The sequence below is a fragment of the Myotis lucifugus genome, unplaced genomic scaffold, assembly GCF_000147115.1.
Source record: "Myotis lucifugus unplaced genomic scaffold, Myoluc2.0 scaffold_31, whole genome shotgun sequence".
NCBI classification, from domain to species: domain Eukaryota; kingdom Metazoa; phylum Chordata; class Mammalia; order Chiroptera; family Vespertilionidae; genus Myotis; species Myotis lucifugus.
In genome coordinates this window covers 3,760,981-3,775,206 of record NW_005871079.1, presented here as the reverse complement: position 1 = coordinate 3,775,206, position 14,226 = coordinate 3,760,981, and the positions used below count along the sequence as shown (strand labels likewise).

Below are 14,226 nucleotides of genomic sequence, written 5' to 3'. Positions count from 1 at the left end.
ACCTCCTCATTGTGTGTGTGTCAGAGTATGTGAGAGAAGGAGGAGGGAATGAGGAGAGCTCAGTGGAGATTCTCCCGGTGTATTCTGGCTGCAGGCTATCCTCATTAAAATGATTGGAAATGACCACAGAGGCAGAGCTCAGCTAGCCTGGATTCCCCCCCACCCCCCAACAGAAGGCAAGTAGTACATTTTAGAGCCAGCTCAGCAATTCAGCCACCTTGACACGCTAATTACTTGCACTGCCTGTCAAGCTGGGTATCTCAACCTTTGCAATTAATAGCTCTACTTTCAATAAGCAAAATTGTATTTGACTTCAAAGGGGGAACTGAGTGAGTATCAGGGTATTTTTATTGCTGAGAGTTTCCTTTGGGAGTTGGCTGACAGTGTGGGTGGTAAAAACGAGGTACATGTTGGAAGGAGGATTTTCTAGAACCAACATTGAGCTCAGGGTCAACCACATCCTGGTCTAAACTAGCCCCACCCCATGCATCTCTGCCTTGCTTACCTGACTTCAGAAGTAGAATCTGATCGTTTTGACAGAGTTCCATGAAGCCTGTTATCCGCTTTGCAAACTCTACCACGTACTGGATGGCGTGAGTGATCTGGATGGCACATTGCTGCCATAGTGCTTCCCTGGACTTCAAGAGAGAAAAGACAGAATGTACGTGGAATAAAGGGCAACTGGGAGAGTCAATGAAATACAATGAAATACTCAGGGTTGCCCTGCTGTGCTTATCTGTCACTGAGGGACCAAGGGGGGAATTTACCGGATTCCTTTAAAAGAAGTGGGCAATATTTTCTAAGATATTATTTTGACCTGTTTGAACCTTGATATGCCACAATGATCAAAGTACTGAGTCTAGAATCATGGAAACATTGCAAGAGCATGTAAAGATAGTTATTTATAGTTTCTTTATCCTTTCCCCCTTCTTGTCCTCCATCACTTCACTTAAATAAACTCAAGCGCTTAGTCCATTTTGTAAAAACAAACTCTTGCACTGAGGAATATGAATTTCATCCATAGGCTTTTATAAGGTTATAAGAGCCTTATTTTCATGTATACCTGATGGATACTAAACTTGTTATATTGTTTTTTGTGTTCTTTTCCCAGAACTTACAGAGATTTTTTTTGTATAAAATTAATTTTAAGGGAAAAGATATCAAATCAAATTGCTCTCTTAAGTAATACAGAAACCCAGAAATGTATTTTGATCTCTGGGTTATTTACTTTGGAATGGGAAACATAAATCTGACTGTATTAATTCCGGTTTTCATTGAGCATAACTATACTTTTGTCTTCTTATTTATATAAAAGTGATAAGATTTCATTGTTCCAATATATGTTATAGTCAAATATTGAGAAACAGGCAGATTTAGACATTTAATTAAAATTTCATTTATTGGTAGCTCTTATAATTGAGGATCTCAATCTCAAAGACATTTCGATTGTCATACTTGTGTGTGAGGGGGTGCTACTGTGGGTAGAGACTAGGGACGCTGCTAGACATCCTACAATGCACAGGACAGTCCCTACAGCAAAGAATTGTCCAGCCCAAAATGTCCATACTTGTGAAGTTGAGAAAGCCAGAAATAGAGAAACTACAGGAAAACTTTCCTGTAGTTTTCCAGAGTACCTTGCTTTGATACGCTTTAATTTCTTCATAGGTGTGGGTCTGCCACGCCAGCTGGTGTAGCTCCTCCATGGTGTATTGACATGTCTCCAAGTGGGACTTAATGATGTTCTGTGCAATTCGATCTATGAGAAAGGATATCAATTGATTGGAGGGTTTGTAAATGAAATTCCACTCTGCTCAAAGAAACCTGCTCTTAATGTGTTGACAATTGGAATGCCTTTGGGAGGTACTCCAATTGTATGAGAGCGTTTTTAACACGACTATCTATTTTAAAATCTTCAGACAAACTCTTTATTGCCTATTTGTAATTTTCAGCCTTTTAATCAAAATTTACTGCCTTTTCCTTCTCTGATTGATCACACACCAGGGTCTTACAAGTTGTAAAGTGTTCAAATAATTAGTTATTTAAAGAATAAATACAAATTATCATGTCTCTTGCTTTTGACTTAAAATCCCACTAACAGTCTTGACATTTATACTCCAAATACTTTAAAATATTTGAAAACTGTGGACCTCCCATTGTTTAGCTCAGAAAGGGGGAATTAATAAATATATTTGCTCATATTTTAAGAAGGAAAGGATTAAGCAATAATCTAAAATAAAAACAACAGTTTTCTGTGGAAGAAGGAGAATAGATAGAGGGACAGGGATAGAAGCTAGACTTCTCTGATGACATTATTTTTGTGGATTTGACTTTGGAACCATGTGGATATCTTACATAATTAATAAGAGGAGAGGTCTTATAGATGAAATAGCAGGACTCATGGATTGATAATTATTGACGTTGGGTCATAGGGGCATTATATTCTCCTTTCTAATTTTTTATATGATGAAATGTTTCTTTAAAAGAGTTAAAAAAGATAAAATGATTATATTCATAAAAAAGGTAGTAACAAACATAATCAGACTTTGGGGCCATTTATCCCAAGTGAGTTGTAGTTGGTATTGTATCTTAAATACTGATGATTTGGGGTTTGGAGATATGAAATTTGAGTGATAGAACCAGACAGAAGAGCTCTCCTTAAAAACCTATTATCAATCCCCTGAAGTTGGACAGAGCTGGTAAGAGGTTCCCTCATAATTCCATCTGCTGTTGGAACACATGAACAAGGCAATATCTCAGAATATTGTCCAAATTACATGGGAGTTCTGTATATGGGGTGTGAGCAGAATGAAGATAACTGGTTTTTAGCCTGTTGAGTGTTCTTTGCTCATACAGAAATGGGATTTTTCTTGTGTTTCAGGTTGTGCCATTTCAAATGTAACTTCTGTGACAGTTTGTTTTTCTAAATAGATATTTTTTATTTCTCCAAGATAACTCTCAAAGCAGTATTTAGGTAACTTCTTTGGCCTTGCTAAGCTTCTGGTATATATGGTGTGAAATAAAGTTTTAGTGATGATGAGAGAGAAACTTCTAATGAACTTCCCAAATTAAAAAAAAATATAGCCCATTGCCTGGCACATTATAAACACTGAATAAATAAATTACCATTCTTAGGACTTTTATATAGTTTGTCATTGGGGAAGCAGTGTGATGACTTCAATGGAAACAAAGCAGAGAGATTTCGTTTTGGAACCACTGCTGCACTGAAGGAAGAAATTTCAATATTTACTAGATTTTTTCAATCAGAACTATAAAGTGGTAGATGTAGAAAATACTGCGAATGCTAACTTATGATTATAGTTATGCTCTATCGGATTCAGCATTAAACATTTTTAGACTTTCACTGCTTATTATCTTATAAAATACTTTCTTTAAAAATCCTATGCTTAAAATTTTATTGAATATCCTCCTATATTGTAAAAAATGGCAGGAATAACTCTATACATCATATTAAAATAGATTGGTATGTCATGGTTCACCATTTTTCAATTTCACTTGGGCAGTTTAATTACTTAGAGTCTAAAAAAGCACGTATCTATTCCTCAACAGGTATATAATGAAAACATAGATTTTTATAGCTCTTTAGTTTTCAAACCTTTATCTTCTTAGCATAGTTTGTTTTCATCTTCAAAGATATGCTGATTTGTTAGCTAAAATTTACAGGCTTCAGGGTTAATGAGCAAAACTACAATTGCTGTTCAAAATTGCATTATGAAAAACTCTTTACCTATTCCTTAAGGCACATTCTAGAAATTGTTGGCTGAAGTTTTAGAAATATTTGGTCTTCTACCACCAAAGCTTAGGGTTTATGGTGCATGAGGAGGAGTGGGCCTAATAAACAGATGGGCAGGTGAAGCAGAATTGGAAGTTAAAGCCACATGCATGCTTTAGCACTCGGCTCAGATGTCCATTCCTGGTGAAGGTGTCCAGCTTCTCTGTGTCCTCGTGTAGCAGGGCCAGCTGCCATTGCACTTTGATTCTACCTCCAATTAAACCCTTAATCTAGGCAGACTCACATTGTGGTTATTTGTGTAGATTCTGTTTGTTCCATGTCCTTCACGATTGTGAGCTCTTCAAGAACTAGACTGCAGAGCCCAGCATAGTGCCTTCATATATTCATTCAACAGACACTTTTTGAGAAACTATCATAAGCCAGGTTCAGGTACAGATTTTTAAAAAGACTTTATTTTTAGGATCTTACTATAATACCATACCATGTCATTATGTAATGAATGTCCTGAGTTATTGTGGGAGCCCAAAGAAGGAAGTGTCTAACTCAATCTGGGGGAGACAGAAAAACAACCGTGGAGAAGATGCCCATTGACCTGGGTTGACCTGGGTCTGTTACATGAAGAAGAGAAAGATGAACCTCAGGTAGAGGGAATGATTTTACAAAGACACAGATAGAAAAACTGGCTCGATAATTTCTAACATTATATTTTATATTTTTATAACCCTTACCTTTTATTTAAAAAAGATATTTTTTATTTCAGAGAGGAAGGGAGAGGGAGTGAGAGATAGAGACATCAATGATGAGAGAGAATCATTGATTGGCTGCCTCCTGCACGCCCCACACTGGGGATCGAGCCTGCAACCCGGGCATGTGCCTTGACTGGGAATCGAACCATGACCTCCTGGTTCATAGCTCGAAGCTCAATCACTGCGCTGCACCAGTGGGGCACAACCCTTACCTTTTAGAATCAATTTCCCTTTTACTGTGGAAAAATATGTTCAGGGTGAGTGACTCTAGAGCAGCAGTTCTCAACCTGTGGGTCGTGACCCCTTTGGTGGTTGAACGACCCTTTCACAGGGGTCACCTAAGACCATCCTGCATATCAGATATTTACATTACGATTCATAACAGTAGCAACATTATAGTTATGAAATAGCAACGAAAATAATTTTATGTCTGGGTCACAACATGAGGAACTGTATTTAAAGGGCCAGAACATTGAGAACCACTGCTCTAGAGCCATTTTTACAGGGCTAGCAAATAGTGTTTTGAAATTGAGTCTGTCTTTTCTAGCAAGAATTCTGTAGTGTTTGCAACATAGAGTGCATGGAGGAGGTAAGGAGATAATAAGACTAGGGATGGAAATTGTGACTAGAAACTGAGGGCTGAGAAAGGAATTTGGATTTTATCTTGTAGGCGTCTGGGAGTTTGTGGAAGCTGTGAAGCAGGAGAGTGATGTGGTTTTTGTGTTAGAAAGGTGGTCCTGGTCATGGCAAAGAAGAGGAGATGGCATTAGAGAGTAATGTGAGATTCGTCAGGTGGTTGTGAAAATTCAGGCAAGATGTGAGGGGGTTCTGGACTAGGTAAGAATGCCAGAGATACAGTGGAGGGGCTAGATTCAAGACAATTCTGAAGGAGGATGCACAGGAACTGCAAATGAAAGAGAGAGAGAGAGAGAGAGAGAGAGAGAGAGAGAGAGAAGTGAGAAGTGAGGAAGAGAGAGAACATTTACATAGTAGGTGCTCAGCCAATGTTGAGTTAGTAAAATAATGTTGAAAATATTCATCCATCTGCCCATCCATCATCCATCCATCATCCTTCCATTTTCTGCTTTATTTCCCAAAGGATTTTAGAAAGCTTAGATTGAGCCTTCATTTAATGATTTTAAAACCTAAGCATTCACAATGGCTTTGAAGTCAAACATTAAACATGCATAATTATTTCCCATACTCCTGTGGGGAGAAATAGAGGGCAAATCTGAGAGCTCAGAGACAGTTGCGAAGGATCTGAGAGCTCAGAGACAGTTCCTTCAGTGAGTCTGCAGTGCAAAGGTGAGCCACGTGCAAAAACCCAACTTGACCCTCTCAAAGCTCAGAACCCAACTTGACCCTCTCAAAGCTCAGGTCAATGAACCACAAAGTAAAGCTAGACTTGGTCCCATAGGAGCAAGGCCCAAGGGTTCACTCTGTCAATTAGAAAGATGCGCAACCGAGAAGACAGTTTGCTTGAACTAGAGTCTGCAGTTGTGAAAAGGGGAGAAAGATTAAAAAAGAAGGGACAAAGGGAGAGACAATGAATACAGTATGCAAAGTTCCTGCTGGGAGCCAAAGGAACTTTTAAGAGTCCTTGCCTGGAAAAATAGAAAAGGTAATAGTAAACGCTACCATCTCCAGGGACCAACCACATGAGAAAGTCCAGACAAAGAGACTGAGGTAAAAGAGCAGAGGATGTGGAATCTTTCTGGGCAATCACATCCCCTTCATCCGTTTCCCCGACTTGGATTGCAGTCGCGCTCAGAGCCCAGTTTTTGTCGGATTCTTTGACTTGGGCTGCAGGAGGCACATGTTGGAGTCAGCACGGACTGTGCTGGGATAGTGCTGGGATAATGGGTCCGACAGGAACATGGCCCACATGACTGACTAATGGGAAATTCTACCACCTGCAGAGGCGATGCCCGTAGGCCCTACACTCTGCCCTTCCTAAAACCAGGGATGAGGCTGGAGATTTCTTTAAGTGGAAAATAAAATGCAGTTAACATCTCAGCCGTTAATTTTCTGTATACAGAGGTTTGTCCAACTCACTAAGAGTATGTGGGCTGCTTTGATAATAAAATGATCAAAGGACTGAGAAAAATAGTTTGACATGCTCAGTCCAGTCACTTCCTTCAATCATGATGGATAAAATGTAAATATTGATGCTGGCAAGGGAAAATTGGGTGTGTAATTACAGGTTAATATTAAGTTCATCATCCCTATTTTCTATTTGTTAATTTCATGAAGAATAGCTTCTTTTCACTTTCTCTTCTATTTCCCCATATAAATGTATACAACTTTTAAAACATAAAATTGCTTTGTTTTTAGACTTTGACCCTGATGCTTTTCTTGAAGGAAGGCTTATTGGAACTCAAGATTTATAACCAATTAATAACATTTGTAATTTCATGTATTAAGTAACTCTCTTTATGAAATAGAAATGATAATGTGGGATTCAAGTGAAAGGATCATCTCAGAAATCTTTAAAATAATTGATACAGGGGTATGTTTATGACAGAGATGGTGGTGCTGGCTTCATGGGTATATATTTATCACCAATATCATTAAATTACATACATTAAGTATATATAGTTTTTTTGTATGTCAATTAATACCCCAATGAAGAGGTTTAAAAATAATTGATATAGGCAAATATGCTCTGTAATTTTTTCAATATTATTTTGTATTAGTTTCAGTTGTACAACATAGTGGTTAGACAGTCATATACCTTACAAAGTGTTCCTCCTGATATTACCAGTACCCATCTGACAGCATACATAATTATTACAATGTTATTGACTATATTTCATATGTGTACTTTACAACCCTGTGATGCTTTATCATTTTTGATGAAAATATTTTAAAATGTTATTAAAATTGTCTCTCTTCCCTAGAAGTGTAATCTTAAACCCACTTAGGGTTAATCTTAAATACACTTATAAAATGGGCAATTCTAAGAAGAGAGAAATAAAATTTTTAAGGGAAAATGGAATAAAATTGGTGGTAATTTTCAATAGTTTTTTCATAAATCATAGGACCCTGGGGCTGAAACTAACTTCCTTTCTCTATTTCCAAATGGACTATATCTAAATAATTCTAGAAGCTGGTTGGGTTCTTTTCTATGGAATTCCACATCCCTCCCCAGTCCTCATCAATCTTTATTGTGATCTATTGAAATAAGTAGGAAGGAAATCCCCCTTAAGGCATTTACAGATAGTTGAGATGCATATGATAAAGTTCTCACTGGTAAATGGAGTTTTAAAGGTGAATCGCATTAGACAATGGAAAAATGATATTTTGAAGTAATGCTTAAAGATATATATATATATATATATATATATATATATATACACACACTCACACACACACACATTTCTTACATATTGATCCAAACAATAAAGCAAAGTTTGGAAACAAGTCATCCGAATTACCTAATTCCATGTAGGAAAAGAGGCGACCTATGCTTATTTCTGTGAGAAATAAGTAAACTGACAAGCAAGGTGACAACTTCTTGTTTATAACTGTAATGTTATAAAATGAGGACCAGCTTGCAACTACTAAAATAGCAAGTGACCTTCTGCAGCTCTGATTTCAACCACTCAGCGGGTTTTTCCACCAAAGGGGCTTATTTTAGCTCTCACTAGACATTTCAGCAAAAGGTGCTCCCAAAGGCTACAGTGTCTCAGACAGCCACGGACTGTGAGGGTGATTGCATTAGAATTCCACATCCTGGGAGAGGGGAAAGTAGAGTGTATCTTTAAAAACTGCTGCTTTTAGTGTTATTACCAAGGGCACCCAAGGCCCAACTGTAGGTGAGAAGGCCGAGACTCAAGGCTATAGATAGCATTAGAGGGGGTTGCATTGAACTTCCCAATTCTTTCTCCTCCCCCTCTTTTATTTCCCTTATTTTTTTAAAATGAGAAACGATGGTTCCTCCTTGGTGAACTATATACCCCCTATTCATTTTTCTCCCCAAAGGTTTTTTTTTTTTTTAACTTGGAAGTAGTCTTCCTAAAATACTATACCTCAGCCTCAATCAAAATGATTAATGAATTTTTTATTTTTCACTTGCCTTAAGGATCTAGAGAACTGCTCAATTCTCTGTTTAGTTTATACTACTAGTGTGAAAGTGGAATTCTTAAGGGATTCATTTTAAATTAATGCCAGGATATCTCTACGGACTTGCTCAAGGCAAGTTTTAAGTGCCTGCATTAGGTTTTCAGAATATCAAGATTCCTCAGAATCCACGCTCTGAGGCAGTAACTATAACAACTGGTTGAAAGGTGAACCACTTAACCAAGTATGCATTTTGTCTTTTTGACAATAGACCACTAGTTTTATAAGTTTTCTATTATTTAGTAGAACAAGTCTACTGGTTACAGTATAATAGGCGACAATGTCAGAAAGGACAATGTCAATTTCAAGACCTTTCTGATTTTTCTAATCTCTATTTAGAGATCATTAATTTTTTTTTTTTTAGCACAAATAGAATTGTGCTGTCAGCATAAAAACATCAGTAACATTTAAGCTTAAAACAGCCATCTCTTAGTAATCTACATCCTCAATAAGAAAGTAGTCTTTTTAGCATTTAATTTCCTCAAATTCTTTTAAGAAAGAGTTGGGGACAAAAGTAACCTATAACTCATTTGTTGGCTCAGTTTCATGGTCCAACCACTCATAACTCTCTCACCAATGAATTAGGGTAGCTTCTGGTCTTCTTGTCATAAAAATTCTATTACCAATTATTGTATCAGAGAATAAAATAACTGATTTTTACTTCATGTAGCCCTGAGCCAAAGTGTTCTTAGAGTTCTTCAATAAAATATATTAATAAAATAGATTATGTTATTAACTATAAAAAATAATAATGAAAATGTGATAAAACAGTTCAATGAAATATAAACATAGAGAAAGACAATGAAAAAAATCAGATTAATACATAATAATAATATCTGGACAAAGACTGAATGAATAAGTTCATAAAACAGTTAATATTTTCTCAAATTTCAGAAAGCTTAGGTAAGAACATTTAAAAAAAATTTTGCCTTTCATTGGAGTCCCAAATCCTGGGAGTGGGGAAAGTTGAGTGTATCTTTAAATGGGACATAAAGATTCTGAGGAATCTTGATATGTCCCTTCACCACCCTGTTGTCTATGTCCATGAGTTATGCATATATGCATACACATTCTTTCATTGATCTCTTCCCACCCACCCACTCTCCCCCTCCTTCTCTCTGAGATTCTGCATTTTAATAGAGGGTAAGAAAGCAGAAAGTAAAGCAGAAAGAAAAACTGAAAGAATCTATATAGCATTTGTGTTTCAGCAGAGTGTATGCAAAGGGAAGAAACAACACAGGCAGCAAAACAAATGAACTAAGAGGGTGGCTTCTTAATAATTTAATAATGAAAAACACTGTTTAGGATCACAAGTGTTTTCATTTTATTGCAATAGTGCATGCCCAGTGTTTGAAAAATTACAGTTCCCTTTCTTTAAGCTAGCTAAGAAAATTGAGAAAGAATCTATTATGAAAACATTGCATTTCAAAATTAGCTTTCATAGTTAAAAGACCTTCGCAGAACAATCAGCAAAGATCAATTTACTTCAATATCCTAGACTTGGTGAGTTGTAAGATGAGGAAGCCAATATGCCCCCATTCAGACTTTTACTTGAGCCCTTTGGAAAGTTGCTTAACATCTTAAAGTCTTAGTTTCTTTGGATTTAATTTTCCATTTACAGAAGGATTTGGCAGCAGAGAGACATTTTCTAAGGGCTCTGTGAAGCATGGCAACTTGAGTGTGAGGGTCTTCCCTGTTTTGACTCTTGGAGGAGAGGTTTTACAGTTACAGAGGTTGAGTACAGCTCACAGTCCTAAAAGCACTTGAAGAGTCTTGATAGAGCAAATAAAAAATATATAATCCAGAGCCCATTCAAATCTTTCCCTGCTCGCTTTTAAAAACTGCACCTCCACACACTACCCGAAGCACAATTAGTGAGTCACAGATGATGAAAACCTAATTGTGAAAATTGCTCAGGGCCATCATTAGGATTGACCTTCACTATTTGGATTTTGTTGACATACGAATTGACTGTTAAATTAAACACAAGCGCCCTGACCGGTTTGGCTCAGTGGATAGAGCGTCGGCCTGCGGACTGAAGGGTCCCAGGTTCGATTCCGGTCGGGGGCATGTACCTGGGTTGCGGGCACATCCCCAGGAGGGGGCGTGCAGGAGGCAGCTGATCGATGTTTCTCTCTCATCGATGTTTCTGGCTCTCTGTCCCTCTCCCTTCCTCTCTGTAAAAAATCAATAAAATATATTTAAAAAAAAAATAAACACAAGCAACTCCTCCCCTAACCCACCCCTTCTTTGGAAATTTAGTCATTGTATTTCTGACCTTTAGAAAGAACTAATTCAGAGGAAGTCTTTGGAGGTAAATTTTACATTTTCTAACATTTGATCTAAAATAAAATAAAAAACTTGATTATCTTAAATAATACATTTAATCGACTAATGTTTTAAAATAAGCATTTTCTAAATAGTCTAGCACAACACTGTCCTAGAATAAACCTATCTAAAAACCAAATAGTTCCATAATAGACCTCATAAAATGGTTCAAATATAAATAGCAAATTCTTTCTCCTCAGTATTGAGGGTATATTTTTAAAGAAAACTTTATAACCTAAAATAAAAATGAAATGAAACAAGTAAACCTAAAGTCTTTCTAGTTAGGAACATTTCCAAGAGGTTTCCCCAATTTTGTAACCATCCTGTAAATAAATCCTGTACTGGTTGGTAGAGAGAGCCTGATAAGTTGGTTGTATACTAAGCTAATAGCACCAAAGTATTATTCCAGAAATTTGGTCATCAATCGACATTTCTGTGTTCCATGGCCCATATGGCATTTTAACCCTAGCCAGCTCTTCCCCAAATAGTGCTGGATACTGAGGCTAAGGCCGTATCCAACCTAATCAGTGGAAAAGCAACTCAGAGCTTTTTCCAAGACCAGTATCAAAGCTTGCAATGAGTTGAAGTGCTATTCAACAGTGGGGACTGTTTCAGAGGCTACCTTATAAGCATAAACATTCCCTCCCTCGATAAGTCACAGGCAGAACCTCATGAAATCTGCTTTCCTCTTCCTCACTGCAGAGCATTTCATATCTACTCTGGCTTTTGAAATTGAGTGTATAAAATGGAATAGGTTTTCCAATAGCTTCTCAGGAGCTCCCCTCCCCCTCGCCCCCAGGTAGGTGGATTTTAGAATCTTCTTATGAAGTTCTGAATTCTGAGTAAAAAATTTAATCCCAAACTAGTCTCTCTAGAGGAAGTCCACTGAGGAAGATCAAATTTGCACAATTTCAACTCAAAATAGAAAAGGTGATTTGGAAGATTTACCTAATCTAGTGAATGCTAGCACTTTAGGAAAGTTGTATTATCAGAGGTGTAAGCATGTAGTGACTAATATGTAAACAACTACTATAAACAGATATGTGTAAGTACTTGCATTAGCATGTACTGCTATGTGTGTATCACATCTTTATATTTGTTTAGAGCCTTGCTGGTCACACAGTGCTTTTGTCTACATTATGCCTTTTACTCCACTTATGGGTAATCACTGCCTGAGCATGACAGTAGGGTTATTACAGCATATTGCTAGGTGATTTTTAGATCATCTTTGTGAGGTTATTAAAAGATATCTAGGAAGATATGGACTTGAATGACCTTAGCAAAGAACTATAGGGTTCTTTATCCTGGGATGCTCCAGAATAATTCATGGCCATGAACTGATAACAAATCAAGTTGATTAGCTCAGTCCCTGTTCTCAGGGAATTCTTAGATAGAAGGCAGGATACTGGAGAGATTATTTGGGTGGCAAAGAACAAGGTGGTGCTAAAATTTCAGAGAAGTCAAGCGAGTCCCTCTTTAGTGATCAAGGTGACCCATGTAGGTCTGGGCGCAGGCTGGTCCTTAGTAGTCAAGATGTATCTTCATTTTATAGTTTCCCGTTTTCTCTTAAAAGGGGTGTGGGAAGGTAATTAGGTTGGAGTGTGACAGAGAGGACAGAGGGATTTTCCCTGAAGCTGTATCTGTATAGCAGCTCATTCTTTACACTGATTATACATGAACTTGGGGTATTTTGGAATTGGCCACCACCCTCTCCTTGAGCTGCCTCTGATTGTCCTTGATTCTCATTTTAACCAGATATCTTGTTTTTGTTTTGTTTGTTTGTTTTCAGGAGGGTGGCTGGAGAGAAGAGTCTGATGCACAATTCTGGTTTGATTGTGGTTATTAACTGTATATGTGACAGGGTTTTTCAGCCCCATGGAAAGTCCTGGATGTGGTCCTGCTTCTTGGGAGGGAGGTGTGGCTGGCTACTGCCATAGTGAGTGCTTCAGCATCGTTCAGAATTGCCTGGTTGTCTGCAGATCTCCTCTCCACCACCCTGTCCTTCTCCTTGGAAAGTGGCTGTAACAAAGGGAATATTTGTTCATATGGCCAAAGCTCCCACCAGGACGTGGGAGAACAATAATCCTTCAAAGTCACTTAGTTCAACCACCTTATTTTTCAGATGAAGGACTGAGCCTCAGAAAGCTGAACTAATTTGGAACAAGTTCATGAGGCTCCTACATGCAGTCAGGACTCTCCATTGTGAAGTCCTTTTCCTAAGCTGCCTGCAGAGGTTGGTTGGGCTGAGGGTGGGAGGGGGTTAGATGACTGAGGGATTGCAAGATCTCATCCCTCAAAGCAAGAAAGGAAGAACTAAAGACACCGGATTTTCCTTTCCCCACACTGCTTAATGGTTTTTCTCACAGTTTAGTGTACTTTCATTCATTTTAATGACTAACTAGGCAGTTGCTCCTAAATCAAATGCCTATCTATGTTTGATACAGGTGTGATCAGAGGACATAGAAAGTACATAGTTAGAGTTAAATTCTATTCTCTGTGCTATTTCTGAATGAGTAGTTAAATATGTATAGACAGAGAAATGCATATTTATGTAATATACATACAAATATGCATAGACAGATTAAAGCAATCTATAATAATAAAAGCACAATTGCTAATTAGACCGGACATCATTCTGGACAAAGCCAGGGCTGGAGCGAAGCCCCAGTCCCAGGTGCCAGAGGGAAGCCGATGCCGGCAGCCCGGGAAGGAAGGCCTACTCTTGCATGAATTTTGTGCATCGGGCCTCTAGTTATAAAATATTTATCTATAGAAGTGTGTCATTAAAGGTGCTACCTTAAGACCACAGCACCCACTTGGGGTTCTTAATAAGTAACAATTGAAATATCACCAACTTTTATAGAATTCCCCAAAATAAAACAGCACTGGTCTATCTTTATGTTTCTATATAGACTTGACAGAATAAAGTAGTACACTACAGGAAATAGATCACTTTTAGGCCAATCCCCTTTTGTAATCCCCTCTAACTATTTAATTCTCAGCTTCCACTATAGGTTCACTTTTAAATTTCTATTTTTGATGCTTAAAATTCCAGGTTCCATAAATAGAACACAAAAGGAATCTGAAAGTAAATAAATGCTTAAGATTGTATAGGAGCGATCAATAAATTTACATTTCATTGTCTTTATCTGGAAAGGAAAATTACTGAATAGAACAGCAAACTTAGGTGATGTGTGTAAAAGGCGATTTATCCCCTTACCATCACAGCTAACTTGGTGGGTTGTTTTTTTTTTCTTCCTGCTTTTAAAAGCATGTTGT

General features: G+C 37.6%; 1 protein-coding gene across 1 annotated transcript in view; it reads right to left on the bottom strand.

The window, feature by feature from the left end:
* RORB (RAR related orphan receptor B) overlaps positions 1-14,226 on the bottom strand; it is a 52,259-nt gene that overhangs the window by 18,848 nt on the left and 19,185 nt on the right. Inside the window, 2 exon segments of the mRNA XM_014454142.2 lie at positions 506-638; positions 1,635-1,756. Of these exon segments, the coding sequence (XP_014309628.1) occupies positions 506-638; positions 1,635-1,756 (255 nt within the window).